Source organism: Globicephala melas, chromosome 2, assembly GCF_963455315.2.
Source record: "Globicephala melas chromosome 2, mGloMel1.2, whole genome shotgun sequence".
In the NCBI taxonomy this organism is placed as follows: Eukaryota; Metazoa; Chordata; class Mammalia; order Artiodactyla; family Delphinidae; genus Globicephala; species Globicephala melas.
This window is the reverse complement of record NC_083315.2, coordinates 13,517,170-13,541,442: the sequence shown is the minus strand read 5'-3', so window position 1 is coordinate 13,541,442 and position 24,273 is coordinate 13,517,170. Positions and strand designations below refer to the sequence as shown.

The 24,273-nt window shown below is 36.4% G+C and overlaps 1 protein-coding gene across 16 annotated transcripts in view; it reads left to right on the top strand.

Annotated features, from left to right (window-relative positions):
* Nucleotides 1-24,273, top strand: part of MLLT10 (MLLT10 histone lysine methyltransferase DOT1L cofactor) — a 249,193-nt gene that overhangs the window by 169,817 nt on the left and 55,103 nt on the right. For 14 of the 16 annotated variants that reach the window (XR_004035214.2, XR_004035213.2, XM_060292985.2 and 11 more), the window contains 2 exons: nt 3,770-3,814; nt 4,665-4,697. The exons of 1 other annotated variant lie outside the window; for it this stretch is intronic. Coding sequence is in view for 13 of the 15 variants with exons in the window: in XM_060292985.2 (XP_060148968.1) it covers nt 3,770-3,814; nt 4,665-4,697 (78 nt within the window). In the remaining 2 variants the exon portion in view is untranslated. The remainder of the gene's footprint in view (nt 1-3,769; nt 3,815-4,664; nt 4,698-24,273) is intronic. One more of the 16 variants, XM_030837129.2, reaches the window with a different exon arrangement.

Genomic DNA, 24,273 nt, shown 5'->3' with positions numbered 1-24,273 from the left:
TAATTTTAGATTGAGAAAGCACTTAGTAATTGTAAGAGCAGAAAACTCGCTCCTGTGTAAATAAGTCAGAAGGAGAAAATGTGTACCGTGTTATCAAGAATTGTTTTCCATGATGCCCTTTTAAAGATTCATGTGCAAGTAACAATGCAGGTGACCTTGTAAACACCTGTTAATTATAAGGTTAGACTGTAACAAGCACTATAATCCTAGCTCCAGGAGGTTAGGGGCTGTGTTTGTCATGTTCATTACTGTCTCCCCACTGCCAGCACAGTGCTTTGACCATAATAAATGCTAAACATTAAAAAACAAAAAAAAGAATGAATACTATTAGTAATCACTGAGAATGTTATCATGTGTTTGGTAGTATCCTGTGTGATTTTGTACTTGTCTTTCAAATGTTTTTGCCAGGTTGCAAGTGAAATTATTTATTGTAAAGCTTTTCACGTATCAATAGTATTACAGACCAGTTTTAGGATATATAATTAGTTGGAGAAGACCATGGACAAGATGAAATTTGAATTGTACTTTGGAGTAGGCAGAAAAAGAAGGCCAACATTATTATCAGAAAAGATAGTAAAGGTATATTTGAAGGGTAAACTTCATAGAAACAAGAAGCTTGTGTTTGTGGGATAGTTAGAAGTAATGTTGATTAAATAGAGCAGGATGAGTTTATGGAGAGTTGAATGCCAGGCTGAAGAAATCAGACTTTGAGGCTAGTGGTCTTTCTCCTAGAATTAGCATTCTGGACTTAATTCTGGCAACTTACTATTAAAAGAATTTTAGAGTAATCAAAATTCTCTCATGACATGTTCAAATTATAGTAGAGCATATGTAGCAAGATATTTATTCTAGGAGGCCTAGATCCAGTCAGAATAGAAACCCAGAAAACACCTCTAAACTTGTCTGATCAAGGGTTTGTATTGTAAGATTTTTATTAAATCACAGTACATCCTGATAAATGACCTACTGTTTTATACTGACTTGTACAAAATGTTTTAAATGGCTACTAAAGGTTGTAAGTTTTGGCTTACAAATTATATTAAACTTTTGATTGAATTCTTTCCTACGTATGTTCTTTTGAGCTCTTAATAGGCACCTGGTCTTTTGAAACATTGAAAATTAAGATGTTGAAAACATTGAATATTTTGGAAGAGTTGACGTGCTGTATTTGTCCTTTTCTGTTTTCCTTTTATTTATTTATTTATTTGTTTGTTTGTTTTCGGCTGCGTTGGGTCTTCGTTGCTATGCACGGCCTTTCTCTAGTTGCTGCAAGCGGGGGCTACTCTTCGTTGTGGTGTGCAGGCTCTAGGTGCACGGGCTTCTGTAGTTGTGGCTCTCTGTCTCTAGAGCGTAGACGCAGTAGTCGTGGCGCATGGGCTTAGTTGCTCCGCGGCATGTGGGATCTTCCTGTACCAGGGCTCAAACCCGTGTCCTGCTTTGGCGGGCGGATTCTTAACCACTGCACCACCAGGGAAGTCCCTGTTTTCCTTTTTATCTCAACCACATTAGGAGAGTTTATGATTTAGTAAAGTGAAGGTTAGCATTTTTTCTTCACAAAAATCATCATCTTATTTTCTCTGAGAAAAGTTTGGTATTCGTTAAATGATGGTGGTTTAACATTAATTTCTTTTCTTTGGGCACGCTCTGTCCTTTCAAAGTATAGGGTTCCCTGTTTTTTGTTTTTTAAACTCAGTCTCTAATTCTTTAATAGAATGCCTCTATACCTTTCTCAGTTAAGATACCTGAAATCTATTTCAGTGATAGAATTCTTTAGTGGTGATACATGCTATAAAAGGAGATTCTGGAAAGGCAGTCCTTTGGTTGTGAGACTATGTACTTAATCTTAAATTGTTCCTGATTTCACAAAGACAAGTTATTACTATGAGTAGATCGCCTCAATAGAAGTTTCTTCTGGCTTCTCCTGAAATATGAAGGTTATGAAAGTTTAACTTGAGCCTGTGTAACTATGAAAGGGAACTTGTTAAATGTATCCCTGTTTATGTCATATCTACTTCTGTTGGTAAAGTGAAACTGAGGAGTCTTTTTTTGATAAAATATTTTAATTAGAAATAGACTGATTCTGTAAACAGGTAAGGGAATCATATAGATAAAATATTAATCTAATAAACTCATGAGAGTAGAGTTACTAACACAGTATTGTAGATGAAGGAGTAGTTACAGTTAGTGAACATAATTCACATCTAAATGACTCAGGTTCATGATTTTATATACATTGATTATATTGGGTTATAAATGAAAATCATAAAGGATATTGGATGCTGCTAAGACCAGGATATACCTTGGCATTTGCTTTCTTAGAAAATCCCCTGATTTTGTTTTGGCTTTTGATGATCTGAAAATTTGCTGGCCCTATGTCATGGCTGTCTTTCTATAAAAGTACTAGATCAAAGGCCAGAATAGCCATATTCCAGTTTTTTGTCCCCACTGAGAAAATCCTTCTGCATGAGTGTCCTTTGATTATTTTTTAGGACCATTCCAAACAACTACCATTTCTCTATAATGTAACATGTCTATCTCTTTAATAGCCTTTTAAAATCTCACTTGTATTGCATTTGTTACTGAAGCATTAAGGTGGCAAATTCTCCCACCATGACTCATTTTCGAGGGTCATCTGGAAAGGACTTACACTAAACTGGCCTAAGTGTTTGATTTTTTAACAGTATCTAATGTCAAGTTCTTTTAACATTACAGTGATTGCAAGTGAGTGCTGGCTTCCTCTACCTTGCTTTGTCTTTCTTCTTAATCTCAAGTTATTCAGAGTGGGCCAATGATTAGACTTGAGTTCTGAGGTAGATGTGTGAGTGATGGTTGCCTGGAAGGCTCTGCTGTGCACATGGTTCCTAGAAGTCATGTTTTTGGTTAAGTAATAGCCAGAGAATTCCTGCGGCTTCCTGCGGCGGCTTGCGGGATCTTAGTTCCCCAGCCAGGGATCGAACCCTTGCCTCCTGCAGTGGAAGTGCAGAATCTTAACCACTGGGCCGCCAGGGAGTTCCCAGGCCAGGAATTTTGAGTCAAAGCCTTAGCACTGGTTTTATCGATTACTTTTCCTTTGGAGTGTCATATGGAAATTTATTTCCCATTTCTGAGCAGATTTTGCTTTTAGCAGTGTTTTGTTGCTTCATGTCACCCTCTGCTCGTTCTCCTCATTTGGGTGGAGTAAAAGAATAAGAGTAATGGCTTTTCATTCATTATCATCATCAAAAATGAAAGGTAGAAGAAAGTAAGCAGACTGTAGTTTAATGAGTTTTTTATTGTTATGTAAGTCATAATGGATTTCTGCTCAGATATAAACTAAATAATTTTCATACTTAAATTGTAATTTCTAATTGAACATAACATTCAAATGTGTTTGATACACTGTTCTCATCTAATGAATTACATAAAGCACATTAGTTTATCTCATTGCCTAACTCTACTTCCTCATAGAAGTGAATCCATTTATTCTTAAATGCTTGTTATACAGATTCATTTGTAAGCCCTTCTGTCTTTTCCTCATTCGTTGCACACATATACATGCACACACATTTCTACACTGTCCTGTTAAGATTTGTGAGAATGCCATCATGTTTGGTCCTCCTACCCCTTATGTCCCAATTACTGGCTCATAATTTCTGTTCTTGCATTTCTGTTTGCCCTGCTCAGCTAGACTTTTAGGTGAATGTTTTCCTGTTTTTCTGGCCTGTTTCTTTTCTGCCCTTAACTCACTGGCAACTTCTTTGCTGATTTCCTTTCTCCTCCCTCCCAACAGAAATTTCCATGCAGTATCGGCATGATGGAGCTTGTCCAACAACTAGTAAGTTGTATAACTGGGTTGGTAACCCAGACTTTTTGACTCCTACTCTAGTGCTTTTTCTAGTATATTATGCCACTTCTGAACCTTTAAATTTTAATTTTCTCAGATGCAGTTGGTACTTAATTGAATAGATTTCTTTCTCCTACAAAGGTAGCTTAACTTGCTGCTTTGTCCTGTGTTCAGGATCCATATTAGAGTCAAATTGTGACCAAATTTTGTTGATTGCTGACCTTTTAATATGGTGCTTCCATTGTAGAATTGTGACTTCTGTTCCCCAATGAAGTAATATTTCCAATTTTTTTGTTTTTCACTAATCTTAATGTTAATATTTGTATATTGTCTTTAGATATCTTTTTTTGCTTAGGCCTCTGCATATCTTGAGCCTATTATACTAAAGTCTAGGAATTGAGAATGTTTGATCAGGTTAGATGATAAAATGAGGTTTTTCGTTATAATAAATACTATTAAGTGTGACCAAAGGTGGATTTACCTGTATAGGATTGCATCTTATAGATACTGACTTTCAGCCAGAAAGACATTGCATAGTTAGACTACTAAATGTCTTTTTAAAAGTAGCTTTGTTTATTACTAAGGAGATTTGTCATCATTATGACAGTATATCTGACATGTTATTTAAATTTAGTAGGTACTATATTGGCAAGTGAAATGCAGTATCTAGAAATTTATACCATGTGAAGACTGAGCCAAGCTTGTAGTTTTAATGATTTAAGCAATGATCCAAGGTAGATTTACTGAGATTTTATTATACTGATGCAGCCTATGCCTATGTATTTCTTTTGTGTGTTTGAGAATGATCTTAACCTGAAGTCCTTTTTTCCTTACTTAAAAGCTTTCTCAGAGTTGCTGAATGCAATACACAATGGTAAGTTTTATTAGAATCTTCTCTGGTGGTTCATTTATTACAAAGGTTGCCTTTTGTAGAGATTCCCAATTGAAAGCTTGCATGTTCCATTGATGAAGTGAAACCTAGCTCTGAATCAATTGTTCAGCACCTTAGTGAAAACTTTTTGTGGATTGCCTACAGGAGGATTATAGGTCAACTTAGTTCATCAGTTTGGCTTCTGTTGTCTCTTTGTAAGGCAAAATGGTGATAGTGTTGTTCTACCTTTATGAAAGTCATTTTTCTATTTTTGCAGATAGTTTTTTCTAGTTCTTATGAGCTCTGGCTTGCCAGTGCAGTTGGTGATTGGTACCTACATCAGGAATTTGCTGCTTCTTCCACAACTAGGAATGTGAATTTTATTTTTAGGATTAAAATAATAATAATAGTTTTATTATTCTATTTCTCTATTCCATTTAGTGAATAAACATAAGATAACCTTCTACATTATGTCTAATTTGAGGCCAGGTTTTTACAGGGACTTGCATCTTTTGCAGGATTGGGTTCTGAAATCAGAATATAAGGCAAATGCTATCATTTTTTTTAACTTTTAAGATACAATTATAATGGAGTTTATTTTTGCAAAAGTGGTAGGGAGTTTCTTCAGTTCCAAGAACCTTCCTTAATTATTTGCTGTTTAAAGAAAATTCTTGAATCTAGTATCATCTTTGTTGATTATCTTTTTTAGTCATTAGCTGACATACCTCTTATTTGTTCAAGACTGTTTAAATGATTCCAAGCAGTTTCCCCAACACATTTTCATTAACTTTCTGAAATTTTGCATATTTTGCTAATGTAATTTAATTTGCACGTCGTTTTGCATTGCATTTGGATTAAATTGTCAGGTGTTTACAAATCTATAGCCAGCAAGAGACTAATGGCACGATGAACAGGCATAGACACTGTGTTGATTTGAGGGCTAGTGTGGTTGGGATGGGAAACCCATAATGAGCATTTTATTAATGGGTACATTTTTAAAATAACTCTTGCTTCCCTGTGTAACCTGGAACTGCAGACTCTTAGAATAAATATTCCAGATAAAAAGGAACTCTTGAATATTGGGTATCTAGAGGAAAGGGATTAGAAGCATTCTTAAGAATAAACCAAATATGTTACCATTCTTTGATAGGAAAGTATAAAACATCATTTTCAGTTTGCATAGGTAAATTTAGACTTGCTCTTTAATTTTGGAATATTAGAATTTGGAGGCATGCTGAAAGTTTGAAAAGAGTATATTTGGGGTAAAAAAGGAAGTAGATACTGTTGGGAGCCACCTAAATCCTTTGTCGTTATTAACTGACATAGTACTGGGTTGTATTAATTTAACAGGCAAATTGTCATGTTTCTTTGCATTGGTGAATGAAGTTAATGTCATGGGATTAATATAATGAACACAGGTTTTCTTTAAAATCTTGGGTTATTTTGTAACTGGAAATTTGACCCCCATCACCCATTCCATCCCATCCATTGATGGACATTTAGGTTGTTTCCGTGTCTTGGCTATTGTAAATAGTGCTGCAGCGAACATGGGGGTACATAGATCTTTTTGAATTAATGCTTTTGTCTTCTTCAAATAAATACCCAGAAGTGGATCCATATGGTAGGACATTTTTGTTTTTTAAAGGAACCTCCAAACAGTTTCCCAGTAGTGGCTGCACCAATTTACATTCTCACCAACAAGGGTTCCCTTTTCTCCACATTCTCACCAATACTTATTTCTTGTATTTTTGATAATAGCCATTCTAACAGATGTGAGGCGATATCTCGTGACTCTCATTTGCATTTCCCTGATGATTAGCGATGTTAAGCATCTTTTCATATGTCTGTTGGCCATCTGTGTGTCTTCTTTGAAAAAATGTCTCTTCAGATCCTCTGCTCAGTTTTTAATCGGATTTTGTTTCCCTCTTGAATTATAGGAGTTCTTTATATATTTTGGATATCAACCCCTTATCAGATACAATTGACCCTTCAACAGTTGAAACAACTAGGGGTTGGGGTGCTGACCCCTGAGCAGTTGAAAATCAAGTACTGCTATCTCTGCCTCAGAAACAAAGGAAATGACAAATGACTCACCCAAAGCAGGAAGCAGAAACAGTTTAGATAGAATCAAAACTTAAACCCTGGTTCATTTGATTCCACGTATTATGATTTAGAAGCACACACAAACTTTCCCCCACACTTAAAGATTTGTAAAATGAAAATACAGGTACTATGTTTTTTGTTTTTTTTTTTTTGCGGTATGCGGGCCTCTCACTGTTGTGGCCTCTCCCGTTGCGGAGCACAGGCTCTGGACACGCAGGCTCAGCGGCCATGGCTCACGGGCCCAGCCGCTCTGCGGCATGTGGGATCCTCCTGGACTGGGGCGCGAACCCGTGTCCCCTGCATCGGCAGGCGGACTCTCAACCACTGCGCCACCAGGAAAGCCCCAGGTACTATGTTTATTGAAAAAAACAAAACATTAAGTGTACTTGCACAGTTTAAACCCATATTCAGGGGTCAGCTGTGTATGATTTGCAGATATTTTCTCCCTTTTGGTAGGTTGCCTTTTCATTTTGTTGATGGTTTCCTTGGCTTTGTGGTAGCTTTTTACCACTTGTTTATTTTTGATGTATTACCACTTGTTTATTTTTGTTTTTGGTATCAAGTCCAAAAAATCATCACCAAGAGCAATGTCAAGGAGCTGACTGCCTATGTTTTCTTATAGGAGTTTTATGGTTTCAGGTCTTACATTCAAGTCTTTAATCCATTTTGTCTCTTTTGCCACAAATTGACCGTATACGCTTGGGTGTATTTCTGGGCTCCCTGTTCTGTTCCGTTGATCTATGTGTCTGCTTTTATGCCAGTACCATACTGTTTTGACTAGTGTAGCTTTGTAATATAGTTGAAATCAGGGAGCATGATGCCTCCAGGTTTGTTGTTTCTCACAATTGCTTTGTCTATTTGGGGCCTTTTGTGGTTCCATACAAATTTTGGGATTGTTTTTTCTATTTCTCGGAAAAGTGCCATTGGAATCTTCATATGGATTACACTGAATCTATGGCTTCCTTTGGGTAGTGTGGACATTTTAACAATATTAATTCTTCCATCCCGTGACTACAGAATATCTTTCCATTGTTTGTGCCTTCAATTTCTTTCATTAATGTCATTTAGTTTTCAGTGTAGAGATCTTTCACCTCCTTGGTTAAATTAATTCCTATGTATTATTCTTTATGATGCAGTTGTTAGTGGGATTGTTTTATTAATTTCTCTTTCTGATAGTTTGTTATTAGTGTATAGAAATGCAACTGATTTTGTATATTGATTTTATATTCTGCAACTTTACTGAATTTGTTTATTTGTTTAACGTTTTCTTTTGTGGAGTCTGTAGGGTTTTCTATATATAGTATCATGTCATCTGCAAATAGTGACGGTTTTACGTCTTCGCTTCCAATTCGATGTCTTTTATTTTGTTTTCTTGCCTAATTGCTCTGGACTTATATTTTTAATTACAAAGACAAGTGTAGAATTGGCACCTAGTGAAGTAATATTTAGCCTGTGGAGGATTGAAGGAGAGTTGCTTGGACTTAGTTGGAAAAATCCATATGTTTGTGTTTTCTCCTTTTTCAAATGTATTCCATTTTTTTGGTTTTAATTGTGGTAAAATACACATAATATAAAATTTGTCATTTTAACCATTTTTAAGTGTACAGTTAAGTAGTGTTTAATATATTCACATTGTTGTACACCCAATCTCCAGAATTTTTTAATTTTACAAAAACTGAAACTATAGTCATTAAACAACAGCTCCCCATTTCCCCTTCCCCACAGCCCCTGACAACCAGCATTTTACTTTGTTTGTATGAATTCAACTACTCTAGATACCTCATGTGAGTTAGAATCATGTAGTATTTGTCTTTTTGTGACTGACTTACTTCACTTAGCATAATGTCCTCAAGGTGCATCCATGTTATAGGATGTGTCAAAATTTCCTTCCTTTTTAAGTCTGAATAATACTAATACTGCATTGTATTATATACCACATCTTACCATTTATCTGTTAAGGGACACTTGGGTTGCATTCACCTTTTGGCTGTTGTAAATAAGCTGCTTTGAACATGGATGTTCAGATATCTTTTCGAATCTCCATTTTACCCAGAAGTGCAATTGCTGGATCATATGGTAGTTATATTTAAAAATTTTTTTAATTGAGGTATAGTTGATTTACAATATTATATTAGTTTCAGGTGTACAACATAGTGATTCAGAATGTTTATAGATTATACTCCATTTAAAGTTATTATACATTATTGGCTATTGTACATCCCTGTGCTGTACAGTAGATCTTTGTAGCATATTTATTTTATACAGTTATATATATATACATATATATATATATATATTTTTTTTTGTGGTACGCGGGCCTCTCACTGTTGTGGCCTCTCCCGTTGCGGAGCACAGGCTACGGATGCGCAGGCTCAGCGGCCGTGGCTCACAGGCCCAGCTGCTCCGTGGCACGTGGGATCTTTTCCGGACCAGGGCACGAACCCGTGTCCCCTGCATCGGCAGGCGGACTCTCAACCACTGTGCCACCAGGGAAGCCCAATATACACTTATAGTTTTAATTTTCAAAATCTGTTTCCAAGGTGACTGCACCATTTTAAAAATTCCCACCAACAGTGTACAAGGATTCCAATTTTTCAATATCCTTGCCAACACTTAATTGTTTTTGCTTTTTTTTTTTTTGATAGTAACCATCCTAATGGGTGTGAGGTGTCAAATGTTAGCTTAAAATTTTTTTTCTTCTTCATTATATTGAGTATCAAGCAATAAAAACTGTGAGACTTGTCTCTGGGGGGAGGAAAGAAAAAGAAGAATTTACATTCCATTTTATTCTTCTGTATTTGTTTTTTATGGTTGCTCTAACAACTTATCACAAACTTAAAGCAGAACAAATTTATTACAGTTCTGTAGAAGTCTGACATGGACCTCACTGGGTTAAAATTAAGGTGTTGGCAGGCTTTGAACCTTTTCAAAATTTCTAGAGGAGGATCTCTTTCCTTATATTTTCCAGTTTTGGGAGGCTGCCTGCTCTCCTTGCCTTGTGGCCCCCGTCCTCCATCTTCAGAGCCATCAATTATGGGGAAGTCCCTCTAATGCTTCAGTCCGTCTGGTTCTCAGATACACTTTATGAGAACTCTTATGATTAGGTTGGGCCCACCCAGACAATTCAGGATAAGCTCTGCATCTCTGGGTCCTTAACTTAGATAAATTTGTGTAGTCCCTTTTGCTATTTAAGGTAACGTATTCACGGGTTCTGGACATTAAGGCATGGACACCTTGGGGACAGGTGGGGGGGCATTATTCTGTATACCATGTCTGCTCACAATTATTCTAACTGCCATACTTTAAGAAGATGTTACTAAAATCATTTCCAGGGTTAGGATTTATTAGTACATGTATTTTTTGAATAGTTTTGGTTTTAGCACCTTTTTTGTTAGCTTTTTTCCGATAAATTACTAGTGACCAGTTCTGGTTGCCAATTCCCGGAGACAGGTTTTTATCTTACTTGATTTCATTTCAGAGAAATTGTTGGCCATTCTCTTTTTTTTTTTTTTGTGGTACGCGGGCCTCTCACTGTTGTGGCCTCTCCCTTTGCGGAGCACAGGCTCTGGACGCGCAGGCTCAGCGGCCATGGCTCCCGGGCCCAGCCGCTCCACGGCATGTGGGATCTTCCCAGACCGGGGCACGAACCCGCGTCCCCTGCATCGGCAGGTGGACTCTCAACCACTGTGCCACCAGGGAAGCCCGGCCATTCTCTTTTGAAGCTTTCTGTATTCCATTATAGCATTCTCCTCTATCTTTTTTATAAATTATAAAATACTTCAAATTTATAGAAAAGTACAGAGATTATGAATTTATTAGAAATATAACACCTGTTAATATTTTGCCATATTTTCATACATCCTTTTTCAGCTTTTATTCTGAAATATTTGATACATTGAAAGCAATATGTGTAAGTTATGTGGCCACACTAATAAAATGAGCACTCAGGAATCTACCACCAATTTAAGAAATAGAATGTTACCAGCACTGTTGAATATAGTGCATGCTTTTCACCATTGCATTCCCCAAGGTTAATGACTATCCTGAATTTTGTTTATCATTCCTTTGATTTAATTAATTGTTTTGCATGTACGTATAAAATTACACCCCTTATTTCTTTTTCTTTTTTCATACTTCTCTCATCCTTTTTCAGAGTAAATGGTTCTTGTTCTACTTCTCCAGTATCTTATCTTTTCCCCCCAAAATTTTTAATGAAGTAAAATTTATGTAATATAAAAGTCACAGTTTTAACCATTTAAAAGTATATAATTCAAAGGTTTTTGGTACACAGTTGGCCCTTGAATAACTCAGGGGTTAGGGGCCCTGACGCTCCTCACATGTAGAAAAATTTGGATAAAATTTATAGTTGGCTCTTTGTATACAGCTTTCATCCCTATTGTCAGTTTTGCATCCATGGATTCAACCAACCGAGGATCATGTAGTAATGCAGTACTTACTGTTGAAAAAAATTCACATGTAAGTGGACCCATGCAGTTCAAATCCATATTGGTAAATGGTCAACTGTATTCATAATGTGGTGCAACTGTAACCACTATCTAATGCCAGAACATTTTTTAAAAATTTTATTTTATTCATTTATTTAATTTTTGGCTGCATTGGGTCATCACTGCTGCACGGGGGTTTTCTCTAGTTGCTGAGAGCGGGGCTACTCTTTGTTGCAGTGTGTGGGCTTCTCTTGTTGTGGAGCACGGGCTCTAGGCGCATGGGCTTCAGTAGTTGTGGCACACGGGCTTCAGTAATTGTGGCTCGCGGGCTCTAGAGCGCAGGCTCAGTAGTTGTGGCACTTAGTTGCTCCGCGGTATGTGGGATCTTCCCAGACCAGGGCTCGAACCCGTGTCCCCTGCATTGGCCGGCGGATTCTTAACCAGTGCGCCACCAGGGAAGCCTAATGCTAGAACATTTTTATCAATCCGGAAATAAATCACATACATCCCAATATATTCCCCTCCCCCTCTATACCCTGGCAATCAGTAATATACTTTCTGTCTCTGTGGATTTGCCTTTTGTTGAGTTGACACTACATGTAGAGGGAGTTCGTGTCTGGTTCCTTTTACTTGGCATAATGTTTTCCATATTTAAGCATAAGTTTTGTCTATGTTGTAGCACATATCAGCACTTCATTCTTTTTTCTATGGCTTGATGATACAAATTATATGAATATACATCACATTTGGTTTATCCAGTCATCAGTTGATGGACATTTGGGTTGTTTCCACTTCTTGACTGGTATGAAACTGCTGTGAACTTTCACACAGGTTTTTGTTTGAACATATTTTTTAAATTTGTCTTGTGTATATACTTAGGATAGAATTGCTGGGTCATTATGGTAACTCCTGTTTAACTTTTTGAGGAACTGCCAAACTATTTCCCACAGCAGCTGTACTACTTTACATTTCCATTAGTAGTATATGAGGGTTCTAACTTCACCACATCCTCACCAAGACTTGTTATTTTCTATTTTTTTTCCCTAGCCATCCAAGTGAGTGTGAAATGGTATCTTATTGTGGTTTCAATTTGCATTTACCTTATGACTAATGAATTAGCATCTTTTCATGTTCTTTTTGGCCATTTGTATATTTTCTTTTGAGAAAAATCTATTTATATCTTCTTGTATCAATTTTTGTAGTTTGGATGTTTCTAAGAATTTGCCCATTTCATCTAGATTTTTAAATTTGTTGGCATACAGTTATTCATAGTATTCTCTTCATAATCCTTTAAAAATTTTTTTGGTAATATGGGTAGTAATATCCCCTTTTATTCCTGATTATAGTATATTTGAGTCCTTTTTCCTTTGTCATTTAAGCTGAAGTTTAGCAGTTTTGTTCTTTTCTTTTAATTGGAGTATAATTGCTTTATATGCCATTTTGTTCTTTTAAACCAACTTGTGATTTCATTCTTTTTTTAAAAATAGTTTTCCTGTTCTTTATTGTATTTCTGCTATTTATTTTTTTTCTTCCTTCTGCTTGCTTTGAGTTTTATTTGCTCTTCTTTTTCTGATTCCTTAAGATAGGAGGTTAGATTATTTATTTCAGATCTTTTTTTTGAAAGTAGGTCTTTACAGCAATGTCTTCCTGAGAGTATTAACAGTATCTTTTACGATTTCTTTGTGTACCTCTTGTTTTATTCCCAGTATCCTCTCCTCTACTTATTCACTTCTCATTCTATGCCTATTCTGTTGGAAGATATCTTATTCATACCTACAGATTGAGCAGTCATCTATATTCGTTAGATTGCCAAATCTCTGCCTCCAGTGTAGAATTTTATCTTGATTTTCAGACTCATTCCCAACAACGTAATAAACCTCAGTTCTTCTTACATTCCCACTCTAAGCCTGCTTCTTCTCTGGTGTTCCTTATCTGTATATGATAGATTAAAAGAATTAAAAGTTCTAAACCAGAGTTATGCTAGGGACTTAAAGAAATGAGAGGGAAGAGTTTAGTTTGTCACCATTTGTTTTTTTAAAGGTTTTTCCTGTTATTCATCACTTTAACTTGTCTTTTCCTTTATGTTTCCACTGCTCCTGCTTTGGCAATTCTGCGTAATTTGTTATATGAACTCTTTCAGCAACCTCTTAACCTTTATTCTGTTATCCAGCTCATTCTCTAGGTGTTACCAGAATCTATTAGGGTCTATGTAAAGATGCAGATCAGGGACTTCCCTGGTGGTCCAGTGGGTAAGACTTCAGGCTCCCAATGCAGGGGGCCCAGGTTCCATCCCTGGTAAGGGAACTAGATCCCACGTGCATGCCGCAACTAAGAGGTCTGCATGCCACAACTAAAGATACCACATGCCGCAACTAAGACCTGGTGCAGCCAAAATAAATTAATGTATGAATAAATAAATATTAAATTTTTTTTTAACAAATAAAGATGCAGATCAGACCATGTCACTGTCTTACTTAAATCCTTTAAGGATTTTCTGGTATTAATGGGATAAATTTATATTGTTTAGCAAGGCATAAGGAGTTTTTCTGGCACTGACCTGCCTCTCCAGTCTCATTTCTTCTCTCCCACTTCTTGCTGCATCAGTATAATCTACTCATAGTTTCCCGATAGACTGTTCTCTGCAAAATCTATGATATAGACTTTGGTTGTGTCTGCTGCTGGTATGGCCTTCCTCCTTTCCTTACTAATGAAAGTAGAATTTAAAACTAAGCATAGATTTATCTCCTACAGAGTTTTTTCCAAAGTCTTTTGATAGAATTATTAACTAAAAAACAAAAACAAAGAAAACACTTCTGGGTTCTTGTACATAGTGATCTAATATTTTCTTCATTCTATTTCTACTGCTCCTCCGGACAGTTGTTTTTGTTTCTGTGATCTATATCTTAGTCATATTTGTTGCACATTTGTGAAACTTAAAAAAAAAAAAGACAAACCCATAAACTCTTCCGTTAGAAAGTTGAAATTCTGAAAAGTTGAAGACTGGATTACTTTCATTATTTACTCTCTAGTATCTGATACATCTCAAAATGTTTTACTATATAGAACTTTATAAAATTAAAATTTAGTATTTCACTGAGACTTGTTTTGGAAACTATAAGAACCAAGGAAATATTGTATGTTTAATAGTCATAGATGTTGAATTTTAAGCATCTATCTTGACTTGGTGTTTCTCATAGAGGATCTTAGGACTTAATGGTGGCGGGTTTTTTGAATGTGTGTAAAATATTCCATAAACTTTTTTTTAATGCATATAAATTTTTCCCTTTATTGTGTGTATTTTTATTTTTTTTATTGGAGTATAGTTGCTTTACAATGTTGTGTTAGTTTCTGTTGTATAGCAACATGAATCAGCTGTACGTTGAAATTCGTGTTTCTCAATAAGGAAATAAGAATATCATCAATACAAAGCAAAATACTTTCAGGAAAACACTTCACCAGTATATTTGTAAAAAATAGGCCCAGTGGGTTGAATTTTATGTCATCAGAGAAATTTAGGAAACTTAAGAGTTGAAGAAGTAAAATTATTGTACTAACAGAGGAAAAAGAAAACTAAACAGATAGGAGAAAGATATAATGTAAAAATCTTTTAGTAAATGTTTGAAACTTTTAAGGCAATTTGGAAAGGCAAAATAGTCATTTGACTATTTTAGAAAACAATGTATGGGGGCTGTAAACTTTGAATAGATGTCCATGAAGTGAAGGGCCTTGTATTTCATAACATTTTGCTTTATGGTGGTACCTTGGAACTAGCCAGCTTGAGTAAGAGAATTTAGATTTCACAACATTATTAAACTCTAAGTTTAATTTCTGTTTCATTTGGTAGGTGTATTTAAAATTCTTATAATAATGATGAAACAAGTACTATGTATATAGGGATTACAGTTTAGTTTCATAGTCCAGTTAAAAACTAGCACATCATCAGCCTGGTTTTCATCATCCTATTTCAGGTATGATTTTGCTCTAGTGCTTTCTAGGTGGTTTAATAATTTATTTATTTGTTCATAGTTTTTCTTCCTCACTGGAGTATAAAGCTGTTTAGCATAGGAATTGAGTTTTTTCTTTATTTCATTGGTATTTAGTTCATCATCTAATAGACTCTCCATTAATGTTAAATGAATAAATTGTCGTCAGTTACTACACAGCCCTTGAATAGGTTTTATATATTCTTTGTAATGTGTTTATTTTCTTCAGGAATTAAACTTTGCCTTAGGCAGTCTTGTTTCTGTCAGAGTAGGAACTTGGTTCTTTGCTGCAGTAATGGAGTTGCTTCATTTGTTTGTCTTGGCAGTTCTCACTTTTAATATAACTTTGAAATAGAAGATAAAAGTAGCTAGAGAGCTTGGATCTGTTTTCACCACAGTAACATTGCTAATCGATTTCTGTGCCCGTTTCCTACGCTGCTGAATGCCCTTTAATTATGGCGCCCGGAATTTGTCACAGCCACGCTCATCAAACACATCTCACTTGATGGAGGCGGCAAAGTAATGCCAACCAGTTATTCATAGATTTCTCCTATAGGATTGAGAGTAATAGGGATGCTAATTGATTTTGGGGGTGAACATTCTCCCTCAAATATGGGATCCTATCCAGGTTTTTTCAGAATAGTTTGTAGGAAACTAGATTTTTATTCTTCATATGTGTCCCCTTTTCGTTTCAGGGAAGCATTGAGATGTAGGGATTTAAGAACAAAGATGAGTAGTTATCAGACAGAACAGTTCTGTAGTACATCTGTGAATCATTTGAGAGTCACTGTGTGGGGGCTTCCCTGGTGGTGCAGTGGTTAGGACTCCAAGCTTCCAGTGCTGGGGACGTGGGTTCCATCCCTAGTTGGGGAACTAAGATCTCACATGCTGCTCGGCGCTGCCAAAAAAAAAAAAAAAGATTCACTATGTGTAATGAGGCATTACTGATGGCAGAAGCTGTCTCTGTGAACAGTGTGGATATTGAGAACAGTGGATCTAGATTATTCTAGATCTAATTTCTTTTTAATCACAATAGACTTGTTTTTCCTTCTTACCCAATTAGTTGGTGTGTTATTTTTATACAATAAATTGTTAACATCCCAGGATACAGCAAATGCTGCTGTTTGTTTCAATGTTTGTTCCTGTGTAGGAAGGAATTTGACTGATTACTGTATAGCCTTGCTAAGTAGTATAAGACATATACTATAGATAAGACAGTAAGACTTTTTCTATTTCAAAGCATCCAAGCTACTTTGTCTCTTGGATCTCTTTAAGTTCCTGAAAGGTAGCCTTCAGAGACTCTTAAGTGATCAACAGAGAAGGATATTAACATTTGGATGGTGAATCAGCCACTAGGGAGATAAAGTCATTTTCAGTATGCATGTACTTATAAAGTGAAATGAATTTATAAGCATCTCATTGAAACTCCAAGAGAAGAAGACCCTGAAAAGTTCTTATTGAGTGAAGGAATTAGTGTAAATGGAAATGAATTTATAAGAATTACTTTTTTTTAAAAGAACATTGCATTTATTAATTTGAAAAGTCGACCCAAATACTCACTGTCCATTTTTAAATGCCAAGGCTATTACATTTCCACTAAGATATATAAATTTGTTTGAAAAAATCACCTTTCAAATGTCAAAAATGTCTAATCAAATACTTTTTTTCAGGGTAGATTCCTTGGCTGTTGAAATGAGAAGCTATTAGCACACATGATTTGTGTTTAGTATATTATAGGTGTGTCCTTGATCATTTATATCCCCTCAGTACTCCGGCAGCTCCCCTTAAACTCTAGTTTCTGATCATGTCTGTCCATTTATCCTCTCATCCAAAACAAACCCAAATAAAATCTCAGCAGGCCAAATCCCTCTCCATACATGCAGCAGACACTATCCCCAACCCTTCTTCTACCCTGCTGGAAATGGTAAGAAGTTGCTCTTTTTTTTTTAACATCTTTATTGGAGTATAATTGTTTTACAATGGTGTGTTAGTTTCAGCTTAATAACAAAGTGAATCAGTTATACATATACATACGTTCCCATATCTCTTCCCTCTTGCGTCTCCCTCCCTCCCACCCTCCCTATCCCACCTCTCTAGGTGGTCACAAAGCACCGAGCTTTAAATTAATTAAATGGTACTGCCATTGATAATATCTTTATTTAGGGTGCTACCTTTTTATTTTAGTGAAAAATAAATTTATAATGATTGAAAATTCCCCTTCCCCCCTTTTTGACTTTAACCCTACTGAGTTTTCCTCCTCATAATGTCTTAAGTTCCTCAACTTGTCTATCATGGTAGTTTTTAGGAACTGGTTATTAAAAATTCAAAATTAAAGTGTGTCCTTTCTTTAGACAGAGATGACAATTCTACACTAACAAAGCAGGAACTTAAATTCATAGGTATATAGCAAACTCAAGCATGATTCTAAAGGTAATAGTGTTAAATTAATCCTAATGTACCTTGGAAGACTCCACATATAAAGCAGTATTAGAGATCTGTAGTCACAGAAATGATAGCTGAAAGGAATGCTCCATAATTTTGGATGGTTGGTGGGATGAAGAATTTTATGATGTTCTTATTGTTGTACTTGTTTGGATTTGTTATATTAAGACATGGTACGGTGGGTTTTAGGATTCCTTAAACTCTTTACCTGTCAGGGTCTAGACACCTTAAGTCTTTGATTTTTTTTTTCCTTTCTTTCTTTCTTTTTTTTTTTTTTGCTGTGCGCGGGCCTCTCACTGCTGTGGCCTCTCCCGCTGTGGAGCAGAGGCTCCGGACGCGCAGGCTCAGCAGCCATGGCCCACGAGCCCAGCCGCTCTGCGGCATGCGGGATCCTCCTGGACCGGGGCACGAACCCGCGTCCCCTGCATTGGCAGGCGGACTCTCAAACACTGCGCCACCAGGGAAGCCCCAAGTCTTTGCTTTTTTAAGAACACTTTCTACAACTGTGACCCTTCTCTCTCACTGAGTGAAAGAAGAATCTGAACCATATTCTATGATTTATAATAATTATCTAATTCTGTAATGTGTCTCTAATACTTCTGGAATAGTTTGAGAGTGAGCGTGTGTATTCTGAATCCACTACTCTTAACCAATTAATGTACGCATCTACTCCACCCCTTTCTCTCTCCTTAAACCCTTAGTTTCACATATTAATAAAAGGAATCTTGCAGGCTGTATCTGCAATACGATGCATTCCTTCTAAAGAGTGTCGAAACTATTTTTCATTTGACAAGTACGTATTAAGTTCTTTCTATATCTAAGATCCTGGTTAGTTGCTTTGGCAGAAATAAGTATATACTGTAAATGGATCCTGCCTTTAGGAAAGATAAAATCTAAAAGGAAAAGAAATGTGTATATAAATAATTTCAAGATACGTAGTTTTAACTTCTTTAATGATCTACAGTATAATAAGAGTTCAGGGTGAGAGGAAATTACTTTCAACTGAGAGAAGGAGATGTCCAGAGAATGTAACATTTTACCTGATGCTTAAAGAGCATGTAGAATTTAGCTATATGGAGAATAGGGATCGGGGCCAGACTCCTAATCTCAGGAATACAAACCAGCACAAGCAGTGGCACATAAATGAGAATACACAGGGGCTTCCCTGGTGGCACAGTGGTTGAGAGTCCGCCTGCCGATGCAGGGGACACGGGTTCGTGCCCCGGTCCGGGAAGATCCCACATGCCGTGGAGCGGCTGGGCCCGTGAGCCATGGCCGCTGAGCCTGCGCATCCGGAGCCTGTGCTCCGCAACGGGAGAGGCCACGGCAGTGAGAGGTCCGCGTACCGCAAAAAAAAAAAAAAAAAAAAAGAATAAGCAGGCTGTGTAAAGTGATGGTGATACTGCTATTTGATATGAATTAAGAAAAATAACACCCTTAGATACTAGGCCAAAGGGTTGAGAGTAGTTAGTGTTTGAGCTGGGAAAAAAAGATAAAACCTGTTGTTTATGAAGGTTCATCTGGCTGTAGCATATAAAAAGATTAAAAGGAGCTAATGCTGGAACAGAGAAACCAATTAGATTTTTAATATAACGTAGCCAAATGTATTGAGTGCCTGAATGAGAATAATGAAGTCAGACTGATGGGACATATATTACCCAGGAAGAAACTGGTAGTAATTGTCAATGAACTGAATGGCAGGAGCTTGGGAAGGATGGGTATTCATTTACTAACAAGGTATTTAGGTAGAGACGTTTAGCATGCAAATGGATAGATGAGATTAGAGTTTGCGCATGAAGGAGTATTGATAGTAGTCCTCCACATAGGGGTAAATAACTAAAACTCCAAGATTGGTCAAGGCTGAGAAATATTGATAGAGAAGAAGAAGAAAGGTTGGATCAGGTTTATTTTAAGATAGGAAAGTCAGGGTGGAAAGGAAGACTCTAGAAAGATCAAGGATCAAGACATAAGAGAAGAATATTTGATGGACCAAAGAATGTGGACAGATGGGAAGAGATCAAGTGAACAAGTAGAAAACAAGTAGAAACATTCAATGTAAAAAACCCCACAGTATTCATAATTTTGGATGAATGCATGTTTAAATTAGTAGAAATTTTAAAAGTAGCCTTTTCCCTCCAAAAGAAATGATTGTTACTTTGAGGTATGTGTAGTAACTTGAATGTGTTTACTACAAAAGTGGTATCCTTTTAGTGTACTTCAGAATAATGTTTTAATGATTATATGAGTAACAAATAATGATACCTATATATGTAAAGATTATGGTTCTGAGCTACAGTATTTTCTTTTGTAATACTGTCTCCTGAGAAGTTACCTCCTCTCCTTTTGTCAAAAATGTGTCTGTCTGTCTCTCATTGTATTCTCTGCCTTCGCCTAACTGAATCAGTCACCAAGTGGTACCCTTCTAAATATTTTTTCTAATTAATTAATTTGAAGCTTCCTAGATATGACTTTTATATGTGATTTCTTTATTATTTTCAGACTCCATCTTCTTCTTCATGGCCATGGGTTGGTTCAGATCCTTACTTAACCTCTTTCACAGATTATTGTGATATACTAGACTCCTTTTGGTTTTGTCAGTATACCTAGAGTTGGTCAGGTGGGCTGACCCAAGACACTATCTCAGAAATGAAGGTAGGAAAGAATGTTATTTAATCATTAATGATAAAAACATAAACTGTCAAGAATGCCAAATGTTGCTTGTCTTATTCTTCCTTAAAACAATCTTGGGAAACACATCATAATTGGGAAGTTACTTGCTTAGTGAATCTGCTACCAGAATAAGGAGTTAGTTTATGTTTAAAGACTGTCACCATCTTGATAACATTCTTTTTTCTCTCTTTATAATGCAGTTCATTGCTTTGCAGCTTCCTTTTACATTAATGTCAGGTCATGTGTTTTCTGAAAATCTGTCCCAATCACCTTGATTAAACCTGGAGTTATAGACCATGTCTTATGGTGAGCTGTTTCTATAGATGGCCGATATTACTTGTTTCACATTCATAGGGTCATTTTATTTCAGGATATCTAGATTTATGTATATACCTATTTCTGACAGAATAGTATATTTATGTAATAACAACTCAGTATTTGGAATTATGTTTCTCAGATTTCTCTCCAGGATGCTTGTAATATTAGGTGCAACTAATATTTTTATTCAAAAGTGTATTAGGAAACTTATATTGAAAGTTGTTCTGCGTGTGTCAAGATTTAGGAGACTAAAAATCTGACCTACCCAGATCAGTCCTTAAAGCAACTTTGGAGAGGAAACAAATCAGTGTAATAAACATATAAAGACGTAAGGGAAAATAATTTGAAACAAAGAAAATATTATAAACGGAAAGAAGTAGAAATTTTAGGTATGGAAGACTATTTTAATGGTTGAAGTAAAGAATGCAATATATGGGATAAATACAGCCAAGGAAGAAAATAATTAATGGAAAGTTCAGATTAAGGAAATCCCTAGAAAGGCAGAGAGGATCTATATATAAAAAATGAAAACAATATCATATGGAGGATAGAAGTAGAATCCAGGTAACAGGAGCCCCAGAAAGGTGGAGAGAGAAGGATGGAGAAGAGGAAAATAACCTGAAGAAATAATGGAGGTAAACTTCCTTAAAAAAAAAAAAAAAAAATGAGGTCTTAGATTGAAACAGCCCATGAAGTGTCAAAGAAAAGAGTGAAGGAGGGCTTCCCTGGTGGCACAGTGGTTAAGAAACCGCCTGCCAATGCAGGGGACACAGGTTCGAGCCCTTGTCCGGGAAGATCCCACATGCCACGGAGCACCTAAGCCCAGTGTGCCACAACTACTGAGCCTGCGCTCTAGAGCCCGCGAGCCACAACTACTGAGTCTGTGTGCCACAACTACTGAGTCTGCGCGCCTAGAGCCTGTGCTCCGCAACAAGAGAAGCCACCTCAATGAGAAGCCTGAACACCGCAACTAGAGAAAGCCTGTGCACAGCAACGAAGACCCAATGCAGTCATAAACAAACAAACAATCTTCATCTGGACACATTATTGGGAAATTTAGACATATCAAAGAAATACATGGGGGCTTCCCTGGTGGCGCAGTGGTTGAGAGTCTGCCTGCCGATGCAGGGGACACAAGTTCGTGCCCCGGTCCGGGAAGATCCCACGTGCCGCGGAGCGGCTGAGCCCATGAGCCATGGCCGCTGAGCCTGCGCTTCTGGAGCCGTGCTCCGCAACGGGAGAGGCCACGGCAGTGAGAGGCCCGCGTACCGCAAAAAAAAAAGAAATACATGGACTATTGTGAAGTGCTTCTTGGGGAGATTTAAAAGGTCTAAATAGAAGTGATTACTATTCTAAGGAAATGGTACAACATATGAAAAAGCTAGACTTACAGATAGATTTATCATGACAAAAAAAGTGGAAGGACTGGGAATGTGAAAATTATACTCCTATTTCTTGTAGTATCTCCTGGATTTGATTATCAAGTTTTATTTAGGAAGTTTACCTAAGTAACTTGAAAATATATCCAGGATATATTTTCCCAGACACCAAACCCAGGACAACAAATTGTATATTATTATGCATAAATAATAATTACATGGTAAAGGACTGTTGATTCCTTATAATATGATGCTTGTTTTCTTGGTGCTCAGATTCTAGTTGGAAGAGTCAGAAATGTAAATGAGTAATTACAGAATAAAATGTTAGACAAAATTATCATAGTGGATATGTTAAAGATTTATGTTATAGATTTGAGAGTAGTTTTTTCCTTGTCTTCATTTCCTAAAATTGAATATGGTCATTATATTCATTCATTCCATGCCGGGTCGTAGTTGCTGCATGTGGGGTCTTCATTGCAGCATGCGGACTTCTTAGTTGCGGCGTGTGGACTTTAGTTGCTGCACGCGAACTCTTTACTTGCAGCATGCATGCGGGATCTAGTTCCCCGACCAGAGATCGAATCCGGGCCCCCTGCATTTGGAGCACAGAGTCTTACCGATTGGACCACCAGGGAAGTCCTTATGTTTTCAATTAAATCACAAAACATTTTAATGAAGAATGGCAAATTGTTTTAATAGCTGCCACACCTAATAAGATTATGTTCTTCATTTTAATTGGCAATTTTTCTTTTCCTATTAAACCTTCCTTTTAACTTCCTTAAGCTAAAGAAACAGAACAAAAAAATCACTGTGTAATGAACTTCATGTTTCTCATCTAGGATTATGATTGATACTAATTTATGTGTGTCTTATCTCTTCTTAGTGAAGTACTCTCTTCATTAAACTGACCATATATATATATATATTTTTTTTTTTAATGGATGACCACAAGAAAAGCAACAATGACAGCAATTACCAAACACGAAACACACTCATACTATGTCATAATATTGACATTCATTCCAGTAATCCTCCTCTGTAACAGCTCCTTTACTTTGCAGTGAGAATTGATTTGTATACTTTTTGCCTCTGAATCCTTGTGGGACTTTTTTTTTTATTCAAACAGAAAGTCAAAAAAATTATAATCATCCTCATCAGTTCACTCAGTCCCATGTAATTAATTTTTTTCCATCTTGATCTTTTGTTAGCACTTTTATGAATTCATCAGTTTTCCATTAGAGTTGTGAAAATGCTTATTCATTCAGTTCAGCATTATAGTCAGTTACCAGAAACCTGTACTTGTCAGTCTTTTCCGTGAATTCCTTGAAGTTGAAACCCTTTTATAGGAACATACTTGCAAAAGCATCAGAGTACACCCATAACTGTCTGTAAATGACAAAAGACTTAAAGATGACCATGGTTAAAGATTTGATGAAAGTTCATAATAATGCAGTTGACAAGGAAATTTAGTTATTTCTGAGACATACATTTTAAAGTAATAGCTAGAATTATGACTTACAACATTATACCAGAACGTATAAGATTTTTAGAAATTTCATGTAATTTCTGAAACATTTATATTAACATATTTCCATACAAATACTTGAAAGAAAGTTTAATATTAGTTGTTTTTTTCTGTTTGTTTTTATATACTGCAGGTTCCTATTAGTTATCAGTTTTATACACATCAGTGTATACATGTCAATCCTAGTCGCCCTATTCATCACACCACCATCCCCACCCACTGTGGCTTTCCCCCCTTGGTGTCCATACATTTGTTCTCTACATCTGTGTCTCAATATCTGCCCTGCAAACCGGTTCATCTGTACCATTTTTCTAGGTTCCGTATATATGCATTAATATGCGATAGTTGTTTTTCTAACTTAATTTCACTCTGTATGACAGTCTCTAGATCCATCCACATCTCAACAAATGACTCAATTTCGTTTCTTTTTATGGCTGAGTAATATTCCATTGTATATATGTACCACTTCTTCTTTATCCATTCCTCTGTCGATGGGCATTTAGGTTGCTTCCATGACCTGGCTATTGTAAACAGTGCTGCAGTGAACATTGGGGTGCATGTATGTGTCTTTGAATTATGGTTTTCTCTGGGTATATGCCCAATAGTGGGATTGCTGGATCATATGGTAATTCTATTTTTAGTTTTTTAAAGGAACCTCCATACTGTGCTCCATAGTGGCTGTATCAGTTTACATTCCCACCAACAGTGCAAGAG